General features: G+C 47.7%; 1 protein-coding gene across 1 annotated transcript in view; it reads right to left on the reverse strand.

Moving 5' to 3' along the window:
• The window catches only part of si:dkey-178k16.1 (band 4.1-like protein 1), a 38,199-nt gene extending 35,577 nt beyond the window's left edge, over nt 1-2,622 (reverse strand). The window contains exons 1-2 of the mRNA XM_056299184.1: nt 2,551-2,622; nt 2,089-2,238 (exon numbers count right to left, since the gene is read on the reverse strand). Coding sequence (XP_056155159.1) covers nt 2,089-2,238; nt 2,551-2,622 — 222 coding nt within the window. The remainder of the gene's footprint in view (nt 1-2,088; nt 2,239-2,550) is intronic.
• Nucleotides 2,623-22,099: the final 19,477 nt, after the last annotated feature.

Genomic DNA, 22,099 nt, shown 5'->3' on the forward strand with positions numbered 1-22,099 from the left:
TACTGGGCATCATGCCTGCAATTACTTTAATACATATCCGGGGGGTTTGCCGAATGCCCATTGTGGCCCTTTTTCAGCGAGGCTGTTGCACTTGCATGCATACATACCCTCACCAGAAACACCCATAACCCAAAGTACCCTCCTATCCTAGTGCACTACTCTCCTTCTCCATCTTTCTCTCCTTCCTTCCCCCACTCTCTCATCTTCTCCTCCTAGCCTTACCCTTTCTATTTTCTCCCTGGATGCACATAACAGTGGCCATCTGTCAACTGTATGGATTTCCCATCAAAGCCCAATACCTCTCATGTCACTGCACAGGCTGCAGGACTGAGGGCATTCTCATATGGGTGCCTGTCGTCTGTGTGCGTGCTGCACAGAGAGACAGACAGACAGACAGACAGACAGACAGACAGACAGACAGACAGACAGACAGACAGACAGACAGACAGACAGACAGACAGACAGACAGACAGACAGACAGACAGACAGAGTGAGAGTGAGAGTGAAAGAAGATGAGGGGTGGGTTTGAGGTGGAAGGTCTGTGTACAGAAAACCTCAGTCAGGATTTCCCCAGCTGACATATTTTTGTGCTTGCTGGGCGGCTGTAGCTCATACATGTGAGGTTCCTGGAAGCAGGGTATGGTGTGTGTCCATGTGTGTGTGTGTGTGTGTGTGTGTGTGTGTGTGTGTGCGCATGTGTGTGTGACAGTTAGTAATAAAAGGAATGCGGTTGACATGTATAAGGCCAACTGGCCAACAAGATCATTCTTGTCACACATCGCACTCCATTACCAGGGGCAGCCAGCGGGGTTACTGTGTTGACGTTAACGTGATTCAGTGCAGCTCTAAACCCTGCCCTGAAAAGTCATTTCATTTCCAAGCACCATATTTCATCCTGTCCGTGGCATGATCTCATTGACACAGCAGTTCCCACAGAATTTAAATACGCCCACTACCACCACCACAAGCAGCAGCAGATGGAGTCCAATAAGCCCCACCTGCTTGTTGTTGTACAAACAAAAGGGTTAAAGGCTTGTTATGGATGGAAATACAGGTTTGCTTATTTCGGCAGCCCCCCCTGTACAACACCGGGTTTGTTTCAGTTCCCCCCCCCCACCACTCCCACTCTCGGTGAAAACAGCAGCAAAAGTGAGTTCCCTGAGTCAGTAGCATGTGGTGGTGTTTGCACTAGCACTAGTGATACAGAGAACCCCCCCCCCCCCCCGCTGTGAACCACTGTGCTGAGTCAAGGATTATGTTGGTATGGGGGACATGTAGGCTGGTTTCTAAAAATGCTTCCTCTCTTGTCACTCGGCCAGTAATGTGTTATTTCAGTGTGGAAAATGAGCCAAGCACTTAATTTCTGAAGGTGCTTCAAATGCTCCTTTTTTTTTTTAATCCTTCCATTTTTCCATCCATAATTTGTAAGCCTTACTAATGGATAAAAAGTTGTTATACATAACTCTCTAGAATGGAGCATTATGCAGCTGGTGACACTAATTGAAGACTTACTCTCTGCTAATCGGCCCTTTAATGCACTTTAGGCAGGCAAACGTGCCACAGCATAGTAAAATATTTTTGTGTCCTGAAGTAATCATTTCCCCAACTTTGTTGGACAGCTAAGCATATGGCAATTATGAATGAAATGAAATATAATAATGAAATATATAATATATTAATTATATTATTATATATTATATACTATATTATACTATATTATATTATATATTATATTATTGTTATTATATTATTATTTTTTATTATTATCGTCTTCTTTCGGCTTACTTCATGTTTCTCAGGGGTCCCTACAGTGGATTTGGTCCATCGGTACCCTGTGAGGGCAAAGCACCAATGGCGGCTATTGTCAACCCGGGCCTTGATGATCCACTATGGTCTTATCAAGCCGCATAATGATTTGGCAAAATTTTACATCGGATGTCCCTCCTGACACAGCCACTAACCCTGTGGATGGGGGCACAGGTAAAGCTCTCTTTGCCATTCCAGTATTCATGGATTTGTGCCTATGTCTGTCATCTGATTATATATGTTATTATTATAATTATTATAAATATATAATGAAAAGTGTACCTCAACTGATGTGTCATAGTCTGAGCCGTCAAGTAGCATGACTTTGACAGGGACAGTCTTGGGCCTCTTGGAGCTCTTCTGTGGGGATTTGGAGGCCTTACTGGGGGTCTTCTCTGAGCTATCATCCATTTCCCCATGGTCCTCTGAAACCTGAGAGAGATAATCCACTCCTCTAAGTGAGTCAGCTTCAAATGTTACATCATCATCATCAGAAACAGTATCTGTTGCCTATTATTAAAATAATGGCATAAATTGTAAGTTCACATGGAACGTCTTAGGGAACAGATAAAACCTGAAGTGAATAATGTGAGTTTGCTATGAGATGTTAAAATGTTAAGTTGCTGGCATCGCCGAACAGGCTCGTTGTCTTGCATATCAAACAGGGAGCCGAAAGGCCCCTGAGTGATTGAAAAGCTGGAGTGAAATGATCTACAGCTGCTGCAGGTTCTGCAGCGCTCCCACCTGATTGGTTCTCTTGGCGTCATCCTCCATCGCACTCTTCATCTCCCCAGCCAAAGCCTTCTCTGTTGTCATAGAAATGGCTTGCAGTCCTGCAAACGTACATAAATACATTCAATCAACAGCCGCTTGTCCTCCATTTCCATAATCTAAACTCGGATGTTTACCACGGCTACAAATCAGACACTGTGCACGTATATGCTCCCAAATCATGTTTTTCCAACCCCCACAGTGACTGTGGTATGATTTTTTTTCCCTGCATTCACTTGTCCTGATATGTTCCTGACATTTTCACATGATCTAGTGCTTTTAATCAGTAGCTCATACCATCAGAACTTTGTGCTTTGTCACAGACATTGCAAAAAAAATTCTGTATAGGCAGACAGAGGGCAAGCTGAAATGAGAGGAAGAGGGAGGCAGAAAAAGATAGACAGAGAGAGAAGAGAAAAAAAGGGGTAGGCAGAGAGAGCGAGAAAGAGGGTCAAAGAGTGAGAGAAAGAGAGAAACAGAAGGAATGAGAGAGGGAGAGAGAGAGAGAGAGAGAGAGACAGAGAGAAATAGATGAAGACAGAGAGAGAGATTAGCTCAGCCAGTCAATCCTGGCTCACAGCTCCCCACAGGAGCACTCTGCATGAAGAGCGTTGGCTTCAGGACGGTCTCCTATTGCGCTAGTGGAGGAGACGGCATAAATTACATCAGCCAGAGGGCCCTGCGGCACCGCACAAGACAGCAGACACACATGAGATGATGTTTGTGTGTGTTTGTGTGTGTGTGTGTGGGGGGGCATGACAACAAGCTCTAGGATGAGACTGGAGGAAGAGAAGACTGCCACCAAAGAAAAGATAAAGGTTGGGGAGAGAGTGAAGCAAGGAGGAGAAAAAGAGCTGAAGCAGAGTGAGAGTCATACAAAGGGAGGTTCAATGTTATTAGTGTATCCTATATTAAAAAGGAGAGCGAGAGACAGATGGGGCCTGTCATTTGAAGGTGACCACTGTTGTTCTATAAGAGCAGTCTGAGTTATAGTCTTGCGCACCGCCACCTGCTTTGGTGAATATAATAGTTGACATTCAGATTAGGCTCTCTTGCTCGCAGAATAAACCGGATGTCATTCTTTAGCTTTATAATTAGAAGTGAATGCAGGGTCACAAGGAACTTGTGCTATCTTTTTCAGGTGACATGAGATAATTTGGGGAACTCGTTTTTTTCCCCCCAGTCCACAGACTGCCTTAAGTATTAACATAAGCCTTTCTGTGAGATAGAGGTCTTTCTTCTCTGCAATGACTGTCAATTTCTGCCAGTGAAAACTCTTTTACTATACTTGTGTGCCAGGCAGGAACAAGTGTGGGGCAAGAGGTGCAGAGAGCCACAGTCATCGCACCCAGGTCCAATTACATTCTTCTAATGAATGTTTCTTATGAATGTTATGAATGTTTCTGCAGACACTGGGAGAGAGCTAATGAGCCGAGAGCAGGTGTATGGTCTTTTGTCAAACTGGCAGCGACCTGTAAGCCTGAAGTGGCTGCTCATTCTTCTACACACCTTTCAACTAATCTCTTAAAGTAGGATTATTATTTCTGGCAGCAATCATGCATCTTGTCCTAACACAATAGTGTGATAAGGCTGACTCCCGCTCAGGGAAAGACACACTGAGAATAGCACTTTGGATTTATGCAAGATATAGGCCTATTTACAAACCTGTTCATCAGGAGTCCACTACTCATCCACCCATTATCCAAACCGCTTATCCTGCTCTCAGGGTTGCGGGGATGCTGGAACCTATCCCAGCAGTCATTGGGCGGCAGGCGGGAAGACACCCTGGACAGGCCACCAGACCATCACACAGGTCCGATGTACACACACACACACCACACACATTCATACCTAGGGACAATTTGCTATGGCCAATTCACCTGACCTACATGTCATTGGACTGTGGGAGGAAACCAGAGCCCCCGGAGGACACCCATGCAGATACAGGGAGAACATGCAAACTCCACACAGAGGATAATCTGGGACGATGCCCAAGGTTGGGCTACCCTGGGGCTCGAATCCAGGACCTTCTTGCTGTGAGGCGACTGCGCTAACCACTGCATCACCGTGCCACTACTCAGTCAGCTCAAATTCCTCTTTCGGAGGGGTCAGTCTTTAATATTCACTTGTAGAGACTGAAAGCAAGCACTCACAAAATTTCTTATGAGTATATACTAGGGGGTCCAACCCGACCCAGCCACTGGGGATGCACAAGCCAGTGCATTCTTAATGCCGGTCCCAAGCCTGGATAAATCCGGTATAAAACCTTTGTCAAATAAAATACGCTGATTATAAATCAGATTTCCATACCGGATCGGTCAAGGCCCGGGTTACCAACAACCACCACCAGTACTGTTGGCATGATCTCATTGGCCAGCAGGATGCTGGTGGAAACTATGCTACTATTGGGTGAAGGACAAGGAGAGGGGGAAGGCATGACAAGTGGCAGCAGGAGAGGAGAAAGGGTAGGAGTGTGGAGGAGAGAGTCGTAACTTTGAACATAAGCACTATGTCTAGTCAAAAGGAGAGAGCTGGCTGAAGTGACGGAGAGAAGGAAGGTACATATATACTGTGTGTGTAAGAGACCAGGTGGAAGGGGAGTAAGGCCAGGAGCATCGGTGCTGGGTTCAAACTCTTCTACCATGGTGTGGATGAGAGGAGAAATGGGGCAGGGGTAACCCTGAAGGAAGAGTACGCCAAGAGTGTGTTGGAGGTGAAGAGAGTGCCGTACAGAGTGAGGAGTATGAAGCTGGAAATCGTAGGTGTGATGATGAATGTTGTCAGTGCATATGCCCTGCAAGTTGGGTGTAAGATGGAAGGGAAAGAAGAATTCTGAGTGAGTTGGATGAAGTGGTGGAGAGTGTACCAAGGAGGAGAGAGTGGTGATTGGAGCGGACTTTAATGGACATGTTGGTGAAGGGAATAGAGATGATGAAGAGGTGATGGATATGTAGGGTGTCAAGAAGAGGAATGTGGAAGGACAGATAGTGGTGGATTTTTTGAAAAAGGATGGAAATGGCTGTGATAAATACATATTTCAAGAAGAGGGAGGAACACAGGGTGACACATAGGAAGGTGCACACAGGTGGACTATATGTTATGCAGGCGGTACAATCTGAAAGAGACTGGAGACTGGGGGGCGTCTGGGTAGCGTAGCAGTCTATTCCGTTGCCTACCAACATGGGGATCACTGGTCCGAATCCCTGTGTTACCTCCGGCTTGGTCGGGCGGCCCTACAGACACAATTGGTCGTGTCTGCAGGTGGGAAGCCAGATGTGGGTATGTGTCCTGGTCGCTCCCCCAGTCCCCCCCCCCCCCGTTTGGGAGTGGGGGAACGGGGGGGAATAGCGTGATCCTCCCATGCACTATGTCCCCCTGGCAAAACTCCTCACTGTCAGGTGAAAATAAGCAGCAGGCGACTCCACATGTATCGGAGGACACATCTGGTAGTCTGCAGCCCTCCCCCGATCGGCAGAGGGGGTGGAGCAGGGACCGGGATGGCTCGGAAGAGTGAGGTAATTGGCCAGATACAATCGGGGAGAAAAAGGGGGAGAAAAAAAATCCAAAAAAAGATTGGAGTCTGCAACGTGGTGACAGGGGAGAATGTATCTAGGCAGCATCGGATAGTGGTCTGTAGGATGACTTTCGAGATCAAGAAGAGGAAGAAGGTGAAGGTACAGCCAAGGATCAAATGGTGAAAGCTGAAGAAGAAAGACTATTGTGTAGAGTTCAGGGAGGAGCTAAGTCAGGCACTGAGTGGTAGTGAAGCCTTGCCGGATGGCTGAGCAACTACTGCAGAAATGGTGAGGGAGACAGCTAGGAGGTTACTTCAGCATCAGGAACATTTATTGTCATTTCTTTCATGTACTTGCGTACACAAAATAAACAAAATTCCGTTTCCCCCATCCCACAGCAGTGCAACACAAAAGACAAAAACACACATCCAAAATTCCCTCAAACAACACCACCAAAAACATACAAAAACAAAGAGAGAGAAAAAAAACACAAACAATTAACAACACAGTCCAAAAATGCCACTGTCCAGAGAACAAACGACAGCCAGGATGACTGTCGGAACTGCTGGTCTGCATGGGCTAGCAGTTAGCTTAGCCTGCGGGGCTGTCCCGGTCCCTGTCAGATTGCCCTTGGTGTTTCCTTCTGAGGCGCAGCTCCAGCAGGGCTGTGGTCCCTGGGCCCACCAGACGCAGCAGACCAGGCTCCCCCAGCCGATCCAACACCAGATCTCCCAGCCAGACACATTTAACACACCTCTCCACACTCCACATGATGACACCAAAAACACAGTCAACACTAGGTGAGGCCGCTGCCAGACCGCCCTCAGAATTCGTGCCGCCATCTTCCCACACCAGAAGCGGAAGACTTTGTGTATCATCTGGACAGGGGAAGGAAGACAAAGAGACTTGGTGGTGGAAGTGAGGTGGTGGTGGTGGAAATGAGGAAGTACAAGAAAGTATAAGGTGAAAGAGGCTGGCGAAGAAGTGGGATAGTCAGAGAGATGAAGACAGTAGACAGGAGTACAAAGATATGTGCTGTAAGGCCAAGAGAGAGGTGGTGAAGGTGAAGGATAGGTGTATGGTGATTTGTATGAGAGGTTGGACACTAAGGAAGGAGAAAAGGGTGATGACGGATTGAGATGGAAATGACCTGACAAGTGAGGAGAGTGTGTTGAGAAGGTGGAAGAAGTACTTTGAGGGGCCGATGAATGAAGACAATAAGAGTGAGAGAAGGTTGGATGATGTGGGTATAGTGAACCAGGATGTGCGGTAGGTTAGCAAGGATGAAATGAGGGCAGCGATGAAGAGGATGAAGAGCAGAAAGGTGGTTGGTCCAAATGACATACCTGTGGAGGCATAGAGATGTTTAGGAGAGATGACAGTGGAGTTTTTAACTAGCTTGTTTAACACAATCTTGGAAAGTGAGAGGATGCCTGGGGAGTGGAGAAGAAGCATACTGGTACCGATTTTCAAGAATAAGGGCAATGTGCAGAGCTGTAGCAACTACAGAGGTATACAGTTGATCAGCCACAGCATGAAGCTATGGGAAAGAGTAATAGAAGCTAGTGTAAGAGGAGAGGTGATGATTAGCAAGCAGCAGTATGGTTTCATGCCAGGAAAGAGCACCACAGATGTGATGTCTGCTTTGAGAATGTTGATGGAGAAGAATAGAGAAGGTCAGAAGGAGTTACATTGTGTCCTTTTGGATTTAGAAAAAGCATACGACAGGGTGCCGAGAGAGGAGGTGTGGTAGTGTATGAGAAAGTCGGGAGTGGCAGAGAAGTATGTAGGAGTGGTGCAGGATATGTATGAGGGTATTGTGACAGTGGTAGTAGGGTGTGTGGTAGTGGTGACGGATGGGTTGAAGGTGGAGGTGGGATTACATCAAGGATCAGCTCTGATCCCTTTCTTGTTGGCAATGGTGATGGACAGGTTGATGGATGAGATCATGCAGGTGTCTCCGTGGTATATGATGTTTTCAGATGACATTGTGACCTGTATTGAGAGTAGGAAGCAAGTTGAGGAGAGCCTAGAGAGGTGGAGGTATGCACTGGAGAGAAGATGGATGAAAGTCAGTAGGAGCAAGATGGAATACATATGTGTGAAGGAGAGGGAGGACAGTGAAATGGTGAGGATGCAAGGAGTGGAGGTGAGGAAGGTGGATGAGTTTACATACTTGGGGTCAACTGTTCAAGGTAACAGGGAGCATGGAAGAGAGTGAAGAAGAGAGTGCATCCAGGGTTGAGTGGGTGGAGAAGTGTGTCAGGGGTGATTTGTGACAGAAGGTTACCAGCAAGAGTGAAAGAGAAGGTTTCAGGATGGTAGTGAGACCAGCTATGTTGTATGGTTTGGAAACGGTGGCACTGAATAAAAGACAGGAGGCAGAGCTGGAGGTAGCAGAATTGAAGATGCTAAGATTTTCATTGGGAGTGACAAAGACGGACAGGATTAGGAACAAGTATATTAGAGGGAAAGCTCAGGTTGGAGGGTTTGGAGACAAAGCAAGAGAGGCAAGATGGAGATGGTTTAGACATGTGCGGAGGAGAGATGCTAGGTATATTGGGAGAAGGATGCTGAAGATGGAGCTGTCAGGCAAGAGGAAAAGAGGACGGCCAAAGAGGAGGTTTATGGATGTGGTGGGGAGGACATGCAAGTGGTTGGCGTGACAGAGGAAGATGCAGAGGACAGGAAGAGGTGGAAATGGATGATCCGCTGTGGTGACGGCAGCAGTCGTAAGAAGAAGAAGAAGAAGATATACTAGGGGGTCAACCAATCATTGGCCTAGCCGATTATTGGATCTGATATTCAGCATTTTTAGGATTATCAGAATTTTTTTTTGTTTTATCCGATTGCCGACAAAATAATCTATTATAAAAATGTGCTACTTTGGCTCTGATGCATCAGCCTTTCTGTCTGTTGTCACCAGTCTCTGGTCTTGAGCAGTGTCCTACCCACAGCACTATCTGATTGGTTACACATTACGAGTGATAGCCTATCAACACGGAAGGCTACTGTGCCACAGACAGGCACAGAGGAAGGTAAAGCAGTAGATATTGCCGAATAAACATCACAATTCTCTATGCCGAAGTTGCAAAAACACCACAATCTTCTGATCTATTTCTATGAAGACAAGTATGCCAAGTTTCCCAGATACACCACTGAAAATGCCCAAATAATACTTTGTTGCAGTGATATACTGTTAACATTAATGAGATAATAATTTATTTATGTAGTGATAGCTACACTCATCGGCCACTTTATTAGGCACACCTGTCCAACTGCTCGTTAACGCAAATTTCTAATCAGCCAATCACATGGCAGCAACTCAATGCATTTAGGCATGTAGACATGGTCAAGACGATCTGCTGCAGTTCAAACCGAGCATCAGAATGGGGAAGAAAGGTGATTTAAGTGACTTTGAACGTGGCATGGTTGTTGGTGCCAGACGGGCTGGTCTGAGTATTTCAGAAACTGCTGATCTACTGGGATTTTCACGCACAACCATCTCTAGGGTTTACAGAGAATGGTCCAAAAAAGAGAAAATATCCAGTGAGCAGCAGTTCTGTGGGCGAAAATGCCTTGTTGATGCCAGAGGTCAGAGGAGAATGGCCAGACTGGTTCGAGCTGATAGAAAGGCAACAGTAACTCAAATAACCACTCATTACAACCGAGGTATGCAGAAGAGCATCTCTGAATGCACAACACGTCGAACCTTGAGGCAGATGGGCTACAGCAGCAGAAGACCACACCGGGTGCCACTCCTGTCAGCTAAGAACAGGAAACTGAGGCTACAATTCGCACAGGCTCACCAAAATTGGACAATAGAAGATTGGAAAAACGTTGCCTGGTCTGATGAGTCTCGATTTCTGCTGCGACATTCGGATGGTAGGGTCAGAATTTGGCGTCAACAACATGAAAGCATGGATCCATCCTGCCTTGTATCAACGGTTCAGGCTGCTGGTGGTGGTGTAATGGTGTGGGGGATATTTTCTTGGCTCACTTTGGGCCCCTTAGTACCAATTGAGCATCGTGTCAACGCCACAGCCTACCTGAGTATTGTTGCTGACCATGTCCATCCCTTTATGACCACAGTGTTCCCATCTTCTGATGGCTACTTCCAGCAGGATAACGCGCCATGTCATAAAGCTCGAATCATCTCAGACTGGTTTCTTGAACATGACAATGAGTTCACTGTACTCAAATGGCCTCCACAGTCACCAGATCTCAAGCCAATAGAGCACCTTTGGGATGTGGTGGACCGGGAGATTCGCATCATGGATGTGCAGCCGACAAATCTGCAGCAACTGCGTGATGCTATCATGTCAATATGGACCAAACTCTCTGAGGAATGTTTCCAGTACCTTGTTGAATCTATGCCATGAAGGATTAAGGCAGTTCTGAAGGCAAAAGGGGGTCCAACCCGGTACTAGCAAGGTGTACCTAATAAAGTGGCCAGTGAGTGTATATCTATGAGTAATGTTGGTGCCAATGCAACTGGAAGTTGTTTTAGCTACCATATTGCAAACGTATTATTACTCGCCCGTATGAGCTGGTGTTTTTACATTACTAGTGCAGTGCCCATTCACCCAAACAACTTCACACTTGTCACACGAAGGAATACGGGTGTAATCCCTCTCCAACCACAGTGTGGGTTGCAGTGGCAGAGTGGTGCTGTTCGTGTTTCCGTTTGCTGACTCCATGTGAAGTGAAGAAGCAGAATTTGTCATGACTAACTCCACTGAAAACTTTACTGCTTGCAGCTGTCTCAGGAAGCACTCATCCAAACAACTTCCCACTCAACACTGCACTTCCTTGGGTCCTTAGCAATACGCATGCCAAGTGTGAAGTCAATCGGATGAATGGTTGTCAAGAAAATCCCTTCCCATATATTAGGGGATCGTCCTGTATTGGAAAATATAATGCTGCATCCCATATTGAGTCAATAAGGGACGCAATTTGTGTTGTATTTTTGTACGCGTCGTTTCATACTAGGTCCTCAAAGTGCTGAGAATAACATAACATCAAGTAAAATCAGACCAGTTATACAACCATAGTGGAGAAGTTTAATTTCAGTAGTGAGCTACAGACCGAAAAGCTCTGCATGCGTCCTTTAGGCCTAACTCAGTGGTTGCCTTGTACAGTTGAAAACAGCATCCTCAGTCACGAGAGGTTACAGATGGTTTCCATTTGTTTGGGATAGACACAATGTTGTTTGTGATGTTTCAGCGTTGTTTGTGTAAAACCAATCAGTATTACAAGTCCAATGTATAATACAAATATTTTTGTTACACTTGTAATTCTAAGTCTTTTGTTATTTTGTCTTGCAGTAAACCACTTCAAACCACAAATGTCAGTGTACTGGAGTCCCAAAAAAATCATTGCATCATCAGGGAGGAGAATATATGACTTGCGGCGGGGGACAGGGAGCTTGGGGGGGGGGGGTCCCTTATTTCTCCATGTTGAAGGTGTCAACCCTAGGACACACATATAGACACACAGACTCCTCCCATTTTAGTTAGATAGGTAGCCGATCGTCATAATAACGTAAGTTAATGTTGAGTCTCGTAGAGCTAACTTGAATGTGACAGCGAACGTCAACAAGTTCATTTGTTGATCCATAAATTAGCCAGTTGACTAGCAAAATTTTTTTTAAAAAAATGATAGGGCTACAACATTATTTCTTGCAGCTGGGAGCTGTACTTTTTGTTTTAAGATGATGTTGAAAAGTTATCTTTTAATTAAACGTGCTGAAAGGCATTTCAATGAAGTTTTGTGTTGGAGTTGTTTGTGTTATTTTAAATTTTGACACCAAGACTTGCATTTGTACTGCAAATGTATATCGGTCCCAGATATCGGTTATCATTCTCCTTGATAGCTAACAATCGGTATCAGCCCTGAAAAAAACGATATCGGTCGACCTCTAGTATATACACTGTCCAGAATATCAGCATTTCCGCCAGCTTTTCTCCCTAGTGAAACAGACATACATACCGAAAAGGATGTCAAAAATAAACAGCTGTTTCTCATCAGTATAATGAGAAACATACATAGGTGTTTCTCTAAGCCACTGCTGATTGTCTCTGCCTCCAAAACCAATGGCCAAACAACGCCTGAGCAGCCACAGATTTAGTGTAAAGTCCTCTGATGACCGGTAAACAATGCAACCTAACAGAGATAACACAACGCAAAGAATGGTCTAGATGGTTTGGTGTCTCAAAGGCTAATCCTCAACTGGATCGTTTTTTCACAGCTGATGGATGTTGTTTTGGTATTCCCTACTCCCAGGCTAGCAAAAATATGGTTCAGTAATTGCCTCACAGATATCCAGTTTTCCTTTGCTGGAGTACATTGATTAGCTTGTCGTCAGAGTCTCCTGTCTCTCGAGGAACACCATGTGCATGATAAACAGACTGTGTCACATCATCAAAATGTCTTCTCAGGACTCCCCTTGGGGTATCTGTCCGCCCAAGTTTTTTTTAACACATGTTGTCTGTGTAATATTGCCCCATATGTGTTCTGAAGCACCAGAAATCCCATTTCTTCAGAAATGGCTGTCAATCTGAAATGACTTTTGTGCAGTAGAAATGAGGAATTTCAAGTATTAGTAAACTGTCAATGTAGCGTATCGCTGCCTGAAGCTGATAAGGACCTTGAAAAGTGGCTAATTCTATCAATTCCTCTGAAATATAATTTTCACAAAATGAAAAAAAAATATGAAAACCCATCAAATAAGGGACGAGGCTAATGAGAAGAAGGAATTAGGGAAAGCCTTCATTAGACAGCAGTAAAACAGCATCAGCTTAATTTGGTCTAATAATTGCAGGCAATGGATTTATAAGCTAGCGAGGGATACTGTGTTATTTCTCAACCACAAGGGAAAAAAAAGCAAACATACTGATTAACATTTTCTTCTTAGCTCGCTATCAAGGCACAACCCTGGATCCACAGCTTGGGGGGCTGGGATGCCACACGTCTCAACTCTCAACCGGGTTCAAAGAGAAACACAGATTGGATCTGGAAAGGCTACAAATGTCACACGCACGCGCGCACGCGCGCGCACGCACGCACGCACGCACGCACGCACGCACACACACACACACACACACACACACACACACACACACACACACACACACACACACACACACAAAGGGTTTCTGCAAACTTTAAAAGAGGTTGAACCATGTGTTGACATACTGAAGCGAATTCGGGGGGCAGTGCGGGAACCGCCACAGCCGGGACGCGAATCCGTGTCTCCCACTCCGCAAGCGACAACGTTAACCAGTCGACTAAAGGGTCCGACTCATTATTGAAAGACCAACGTGTCTACTTAGCCATGCGCGTTACAATACTTATTTTCTTCATTATTAAAGAATGATACTCGTGTGGTGGACACGTATTGGGGACAGAATTCAACCCAGGAACTAAGGGTTAAGTCATGGTTGCCCTGGCAGGTTAACGCAGGGTTAAGTTATGGTTGTCCAGCCAGTTTTCTGGTTATTCTTGCCACCTCCGCTCAGTCGAGCTGTGGGTTTTGTTTGTCTCGCTGATTTACCGTGGATTAAAGAAAGTTGCCTACACGGCTAAAGTGTGAACCTACGGTCTTCTCCGTTACTTCGGCTCTACACTGGTGACCCCGACGTCGGTTTTCGGATAAGTTTTCTGAAACCACACACATTATGGCTACGAACGCCGTTGCAATTAAACTGCCGGAGTTTTGGGAGTCTTCCGCGGCTACATGGTTCGCGCAGGCTGAGGCACAGTTCGCGCTCAGACATAACAGCAGACGAGACCAGGTACTACTACGTAGTGGCAGCGCTGGGGTGCGCTACGGCTTCCAGGATAAGCGGTTTCATAACCAACCCACCGGCCGATGGTAAATACGCCGCACTTAAACATCTCCTCCTTGAAACTTTTGAACTGTCAGCAACGGAGAGAGCACGTCGCCTCTTCGCAATTCAGGGCTTGGGAGATGGCAAACCATCGGAGCTAATGAGCAGGATGTTAAACCTACTGGGTCAAGAAAAGCCATGTTTCCTGTTTATGGAGCTGTTTCTGCGCAACATACCGCCCCACGTCCAGACTGCGCTCGCTAACTCCACCATCACTGATCCCCGTGAGCTGGCAAAGGAGGCTGACCGATTCTTCGTCGCTACACAACGTTCCTCCCATGCCGGGGTGCTGGCTCCTACCTTCACTGGCCCCCCGCCGACATCGCGGGCGTGGCCCGACGGTGGCGCCACAGCATCAGACCGCTACAAGCCCTCTGGACTCTGTATGTACCACGCTCGATTTGGTGCGAAAGCTAAACGGTGCCGTTCCCCCTGCAACTACAGGCCGACGGGAAACGAGAGGGCCAACACTCAGTAGTGGCCATGAGTGTTGGCGATACGAGCAGGCTACTCTTCATCCTCGACACCATCTCCGGTCGGCGATTTCTTTGTGACACGGGCGCACAGAGAAGCGTGCTCCCTGCTACTGACGTCGACATCATGGGCGGGGAGCGGGGCCCCCAGTTGGCGACGGCTGACGGCAGCTCTATTCACACCTACGGCGTGCGGTCTGTAGAACTGTGTTTTGGTGGACAACGTTTCACGTGGGAGTTCGTCATGGCCAATGTAACGCTTCCCCTCCTCGGAGCTGATTTTTTGTGCGCTTACGGTTTGCTAGTGGACATTCAGAACAGCCGTCTGGTCGATGCCTTAATCTTCTCCTCCTTCGCATGTACGCGGAGGGAAGCGGCCTATGCAGGTCTAGCCAACTCTCTCTCAGAGGCAGACAAGTTCAACCGCCTCCTCGCTGAGTTCCCTGACCTCACCCAGCCTACCTTCTCTGCACCCACCGCTAAGCATGGGGTGGAGCATCACATTGCTACGAAGGGGCCCCCGGTCTACGCCAGAGCCAGGCGTCTCGACCCCGCCAAACTCGCCATTGCCAAGTCTGAGTTCGAGCACCTGGAACGCATGGGGATCATCCGCCGCTCTGACAGCCCGTGGGCGTCCCCACTCCACATCGTCGCTAAGCCTGATGGAGGTTGGCGCCCATGCGGGGACTACCGCCGACTAAATGACGCCACCACGCCTGACCGCTATCCTGTCCCGCATATCCAGGACTTTTCTGCAAACCTGTCTGGCAAATGCGTCTTCTCAAAAGTCGACCTGGTCCGTGGTTATCATCAAGTTCCCGTGCACCCCTCAGACATCCCCAAGACAGCGGTGACAACCCCATTCGGCCTATTTGAATTCCTACGAATGCCATTTGGACTCAAAAACGCGGCCCAGTCCTTTCAGCGGCTGATGGATTCAGTGCTCCGTGGCCTTCCTTTCATCTTCGTCTATTTGGACGACATACTCATCGCCAGCGCCTCCGAGGAAGAACACCTGTCCCATCTTCATGCCCTCTTCACACGCCTCAGCCAGCATGGGCTGATCGTCAACCCGGCGAAGTGCCGGTTCGGGCTGACAGCCATTGATTTCCTCGGGCACCGCATCACTGGGGACGGGGCAGTCCCCCTGCCCTCAAAGGTGGAAGCGGTGGCGGCCTTTCCGCGCCCCCGAACAGCTCCTGCGCTCAGGGAGTTCATCGGGATGGTGACATTCTACCACCGCTTCATTCCTCGAGCCGCCTTTATCATCCGGCCACTGTACGAGGCGCTGAAAGGCATGTCCCCCAACCAGGCGGTCGACTGGACAGCAGAGCGGGACCGTGCGTTCACCGAGACTAAAGCTGCGCTCTCCCAGGCTACCCTGCTAGCGCATCCTTCACCTACAGCGCCTATTTCCATAACCACGGATGCATCGGACTATGCTGTTGGTGCGGTTCACGAACAGTGGGTGGGGGGGGGCTTGGCAGCCTTTGGCCTTTTTCAGTCGCCAGCTTACACCCCGAGAGCGCAAGTATAGTACTTTTGACAGGGAACTCCTCGGTCTCTGGCTCGCCGTCCGGCATTTCCGTTTCCTGCTAGAGGGCCGCGAGTTTACTGCGTACGTGGACCACAAGCCCCTCACGTTTGCCATGTCCAAGACGGCCGAGCCATGGTCCGCTCGCCAGCAGCGACAACTCTCCTACATTTCGGAATTCACTACCGACATCCAGCACGTCGCTGGTAAGTCTAACCAGGTAGCTGACTGCCTGTCTAGGGCAGTGATTGGAGCGGTCCACCTAGGCCTTGACTATGCACAGATGGCTGCTGACCAGGCCACGGACCCGAGCATCCTCCGTCTCCGGGCCTCCGACACGGGGCTCCGCCTGCAGGACGTTCCTTTCAGCGACACAGGTGTCACCCTCCTGTGTGACGTCTCCACAGGACAGCCCAGGCCCATCGTCCCGCACAGCTGGAGACGCCCCGTATTTGAAGCTGTGCACGGCCTCTCTCATCCAGGCGGTAAGCCATCCGTGCGCCTGACCTCTGCTAAGTTTGTGTGGGAGGGACTTAAGAGAGACGTGAAAGCGTGGGCCGACTCGTGTGTTGCCTGTCAGCGGGCTAAGATACACCGCCACATTAAGGCGCCCCTGGAACGCTTCGCAGTGCCGGAGAGACGATTTGACCATGTCCACGTCGACCTGGTTGGTCCCCTACCCCCCTCCCATGGGTTCACCTACCTCTTCACTGTGGTGGACAGGACTACGCGCTGGCCTGAAGCTGTTCCCCTGGCATCCACGACGTCTGCTGATGTGGCCCGGGCTTTTATTGGGTCGTGGGTCTCACGTTTCGGTACGCCTTCCGACCTTTCATCTGACCGTGGGCCACAGTTTACCTCAGAGCTATGGAATGCTGTGGGTGAGGCTCTGGGCGTCAAGCTTCATCGCACTACCGCCTACCACCCTCAGGCGAACGGCCTATGTGAGCGCTTCCACCGGTCCATGAAGGCTGCGCTTCGGGCTACTCTCAAGGACTGCAACTGGGTTGACAAGCTCCCATGGGTCATGCTGGGCCTGCGGACCGCCCCGAAGGAAGACCTACAAGCCTCCTCTGCGGAGCTGGTGTACGGCACGCCGCTGCGAGTCCCAGGCGATTTCATGCCCAATGCAACGCGTCCCTGGTCAGCTGTGGACCAACGAGCCCCCTTGCTGGACGGGCTCAGAGCTTTCACACCCGTCCCTACCGCCCAACACGGCGCTCCGGTGTCCCAGGTGCCCCCAGGTCTGCAGTCAGCGGACTACGTGTTCATCCGTCACGACGCACACCGCCCCCCTCTGCAACCCCCTTATGACGGCCCCTTCCGCGTCCTGGAACGGGGAACTAAGCACCTGGTGGTGGATTTTGGGGGCACGGCCGAGCATGTTTCAGTGGACCGAGTTAAACCCGCACACCTGGACTTGACGCAGCCGTTGGAGTTAGCCCAACCTCCTCGTCGCGGTCGTCCCCCGGCTCCGCCTCCTCCCCCCGTGGAGGCCCGAGCTGCCTCTTCTGCTCCTCAGGCCGACCTCCACAGGCCCGCGTCAATGCCTCCCACAGACACTCCGGCCCCTGTTATCCGGAGCCGCCGCGGACGGCCTGTCGTTCCCCCGCGCCTGCCTGACTTCGATTACTAGGGCGAATTCTGGGGGGGCTCATGTGGTGGACACGTATTGGGGACAGAATTCAACCCAGGAACTAAGGGTTAAGTCATGGTTGCCCTGGCAGGTTAACGCAGGGTTAAGTTATGGTTGTCCAGCCAGTTTTCTGGTTATTCTTGCCACCTCCGCTCAGTCGAGCTGTGGGTTTTGTTTGTCTCGCTGATTTACCGTGGATTAAAGAAAGTTGCCTACACGGCTAAAGTGTGAACCTACGGTCTTCTCCGTTACTTCGGCTCTACACTCGAATGGTTTTCAAAAGTTACTTTTTCACAATGATCACACATCACATCCACCGATCACCTTCCCTTAATTCTTAGCCCACAGAAGTAAAAATAAATAAATAAAATTGTGATTCATGATTTTATTATCATGCTGAGATTCACATCCAAATTCTACATTTGCCCGATCTGACTCATGTTTATGCAGTGAGAAAATGTCAGTCTCTGATGCGGGAAGGCAGCCATTTACATGAGAGCACATATACACTTTAAAAAACAGTCTCGCTGCTGTCAGACCAAACAGCCCTACTCCGTGGAGTTCGCATACTAACGAGGCGGCTTGTTTTTGTGCACCGATATCTCCATTACCACTTCAGCTAGCTGCTCCGAGCAAACCTCAAACGCATGGCGGAGACTCACCAAGCGCCAGCGTTTGCTTTTGCGTACGCCAGTTTGATTTACAATCGTACAGTACAAACGATTTAAGATCCAAATCCGGTCTTTACCCTGCGATCCATCTTGAACCTCATCTCATCCGGTTAATCAACATCAAGGCCCCCTTGACGGTCGCTTTTTAAAGAGCCAATCAGATCCACCGCCAGTAATGCCCCCTCCCCCCCCCCCCAGTCAGGGTGATTGCGTGGCGGCTTGGCAACACGCATCGTGAGCAGACTTGATGACCCTGACGCGGGCGTGGACTTAACTGTCAGAAACGTAGCCGCTCATTTCACACGTGTCAAGATCGCTGGGGCAAATCAATTCTTTTCATTTAGGTCGTTTGGCGATTCAGCCACTTCGCCTCCAGCACCAGTTCTGGTCAGCGCACACCTCCAAAATCCTTCGGCAGCCGTTGTCTTTAAAGAGGCTGCCATTAAAGGTCTTTCTTCAAAAGACTGCTGGCGACTCTGGTTGATGAACTTCAAATAGTCTGCAGCAAGATGAGAGCTGTAGGCCATATATATATATATATATATATATATATATATATATATATATATATATATATATATATATATCAAACTGAAGTGACAAGAGGGGAAAACTGTTATTTATGATGGAGATGGAGAGAAAGAAGCGAAGGAAGTTACCTTTGTTTTGTAATGAATAGGGGTGTCACGGTTCTCCAAAGCCACGATTCAATTTGACTTCCAATTTCAAGGTCTCGATTCGATTTTTGATTTAAACTTCTTTTTTTTCAGCACTGATGGCCATACCGCTGTTATCGAATCGTGATTTGTAAAGATCAAACGATCATTGGTTTTATGCTTTGACAACTGTCATTTACATTTTCATATTCTTCTTTAAAAAGATAGGCGACATAATATCAAGTGTGATATAACAGCCATATCTTTTTAAAAAGAAAGAAAGAAAAGAAAGAAAGCCACTTTATTTTGTCATTGTATTCTTACAATGAAATTTGTCATCTGCATTTAAACCCATCCTACTGTATAGCAGCAGTGGGCAGCTGCAGCACCAGGGGACCAACTCCAGTTCTTCTTTTCACTGCCTTGCTCAGGGGCACAGACAGGAGTATTACCCCTAACATGCATGTCTTTTTGATGGTGGGGGGAAACCGGAGCACCCGGAGGAAACCCACACAGACACGGGGAGAACATGCAACCGCCACACAGAAAGGACCTGGGACGGCCTGGGGTTCGAACCCAGGACCTTCTTGCTGTGAGGCAACATTGCTAATAACTGGGGCAATTCTTACATACCATACTAAAGCCATACGGTCAAATGTAAATAATCTATTTAAAATGTAATAATAACTTGTTTCAGCAGCCTGAGGTGGTGTATGGCACCCACGTGTAGCATCACTTACACACTGTATTTTTTTCTGTCAACAAGGAACGCGTCGTTGACATGTTGCCACACCCGTGACTTCAGGGAAGCGGGAGGATTTTACAGCCCTGTTGTTTTTCCATCATCTCCGGCTCTGGCAGTGGCCATGGCATCTTCTTTTTTTCTTTCTTTTTTTTTTCAGACACGCTGGCTTTTGCAGAACTCATTTCAGTTCTTTTTATTTAAGTGTCAGTTCCTTGGCTTGATAACTCAGTATTTAGCAGCAAATTTCATCTTTGCCATCAAAAATCGACCTTAATTGGGGAAGAAATGTCATTAATTTAGACAGCTCACTGCACACACAGTGCTTGTGGTGTGCTGCGGACATCATGGATAGGCTGGTTATCTTAGCAAGCAGTAGCTCATTAAATTCAGCCATTGCACCAGTACTGTAACTACAGGCTTGGCAATTTCAGTGTCTGGATAATCACATACGGTCAGAATCCCAACAGACTGCTTGGCAGTGCACTTCACCTGCACCTTAGACTATTCATTCGGAGCTCGTTTTGTATTTTATGTTGACAGTTTAATGAATATTGAGTGTGTCTCTTTGATGCGTGTGTGTGTGTGTGTGTGTGTGTGTGTGTGTGTGTGTGTACACATGTGCATGTGTTTAATATGTGGGTATGCATGTGCAAGCATGGGCTTGTCCGTCTATGGAATGGAATATGTGTATGCATGTATGTGTGAGTGAGTGTGAGAGAGTGAAACAGAAAGAAAGGGTGTTTTCTGGATGTTTCTGGTCTGCTAACAATTATAATCACCAACAAGTCACTAAAGGTCACATTGAGCCCTAAGTAACAATGCTTGTAATTGCGTCTGACATTAGAGAAGCGGATCAATGTGATATTGACAATAAAACTGGGAACACTTAGCGGTCCTCTCCCATTGTTTACCCGCAACCATTTATGCAGTTGACTGAATAGGATTTATGCTAGGCTACGTTAAGAAGCCTGTTTGAGTCCCACCTGACGACCGGTCAGCCAAACACCTTGTCTGTGCCAGAAAAAGCCAGCAGAGTGATTCGGTTATCACCTCAGCTGGAAACGTATATCAAACCGCTCCCTCGCCCCCATTTCCTTTGTGCTGGCACATTTAGCAGGCTCTCCAGCAGCAATAATTCATTTTGGATGAGAGAGCCATGACTCAGCCACACCTCCTAAATTGTGAGTGGCCGACTGTCAAACCGTTAGAGAGGACGGGGTAATTAAATTCAATTAGCAGAGGTCCATATCGAAAAGAAAAGAAACAGTACAAGACAAGGACATATACGTAAAACATGATATTACAGGGGCAATGGGGTTGAAATATTGAAAATCTAAGATTGATTAAAGATTAAGCGCTGACTCTTTGGATCACAAAAAATAATGATGGTAAAATCCATTCTCACTCAAAATACAAAATATGTCACTGCTCTATTGGGTGAGACGTAAAATTGATAAGCCTAAATTGCACGATGAACAGCGTTCTCTGACAGAGCGGATACAAGCAAAGCAAATGAATTGGGCTTTTTTCCCCTTAGGTTCCCAAAGGAAAAACGCTGATTGGCGTACATGAGAAGACACGGCAAATTGATAAGAGATAAGCTCCGTTTAGGGGTTCATGGTCACAATTATTGTAAATCCTTTTAGATGAGGCAGATATGCAAATTCAAGTTTTATGTCTTTACTACAGCCCACAAACATGCATGCCCACCCACAAGACACAACGGTTGAATACACACTCACACACACACACACACACACACACACACACACACACACACACACACACACACACACACACACGACCATCCTAATTCTTACGGTCTATCTTTGAGTCCTCTCAGTAAGAAACTGCATCTGTCTGGGAATCTCAGTCTATCTCATTAAATGAGCTCCGCACTGCTCTTAGTTTCAAAGACAGTCCTGATGTTATCATTACCAAGCATCACAGCCACAGACATCTCCGGGCAGACGTATGCCTTTATCCCATGCAAGGCGTATGTACTGAAGCAGAAACAATCTAATCAGGTCTCGCTCAAACCGCAGAACGTTAACCCCCCTTTTCAACAAAAGCGGGCAGAACACAGACAAAGTGATGCCCCAAAAGACTGGTTGGCAGCCGCCTGGTGCTGCAGATAAATTGCCCGATTATAACGGAAATGATGGCGGATCATTTTGGGTAGAATAATATCCATGATGCACCATTCGCCTTGGCCTGACTGGGCCAATTTGTCTTCATGCCTTTCCTCTGAAAAGCGGTTCTGTCAGTATGAAAATTGATGCATGTCGGGGCGGGTCTCAGTAGCTTTACAGGGCAATCTGTCAGGAGCACGAGAGGTGTGTGGAAGGAATCTATCAGATACAGCTCCTCAAAAAGCTCCCCCAGAAGAGGAGGGAAAAA

Source organism: Lampris incognitus, chromosome 2, assembly GCF_029633865.1.
Source record: "Lampris incognitus isolate fLamInc1 chromosome 2, fLamInc1.hap2, whole genome shotgun sequence".
Classification (NCBI taxonomy): domain Eukaryota; kingdom Metazoa; phylum Chordata; class Actinopteri; order Lampriformes; family Lampridae; genus Lampris; species Lampris incognitus.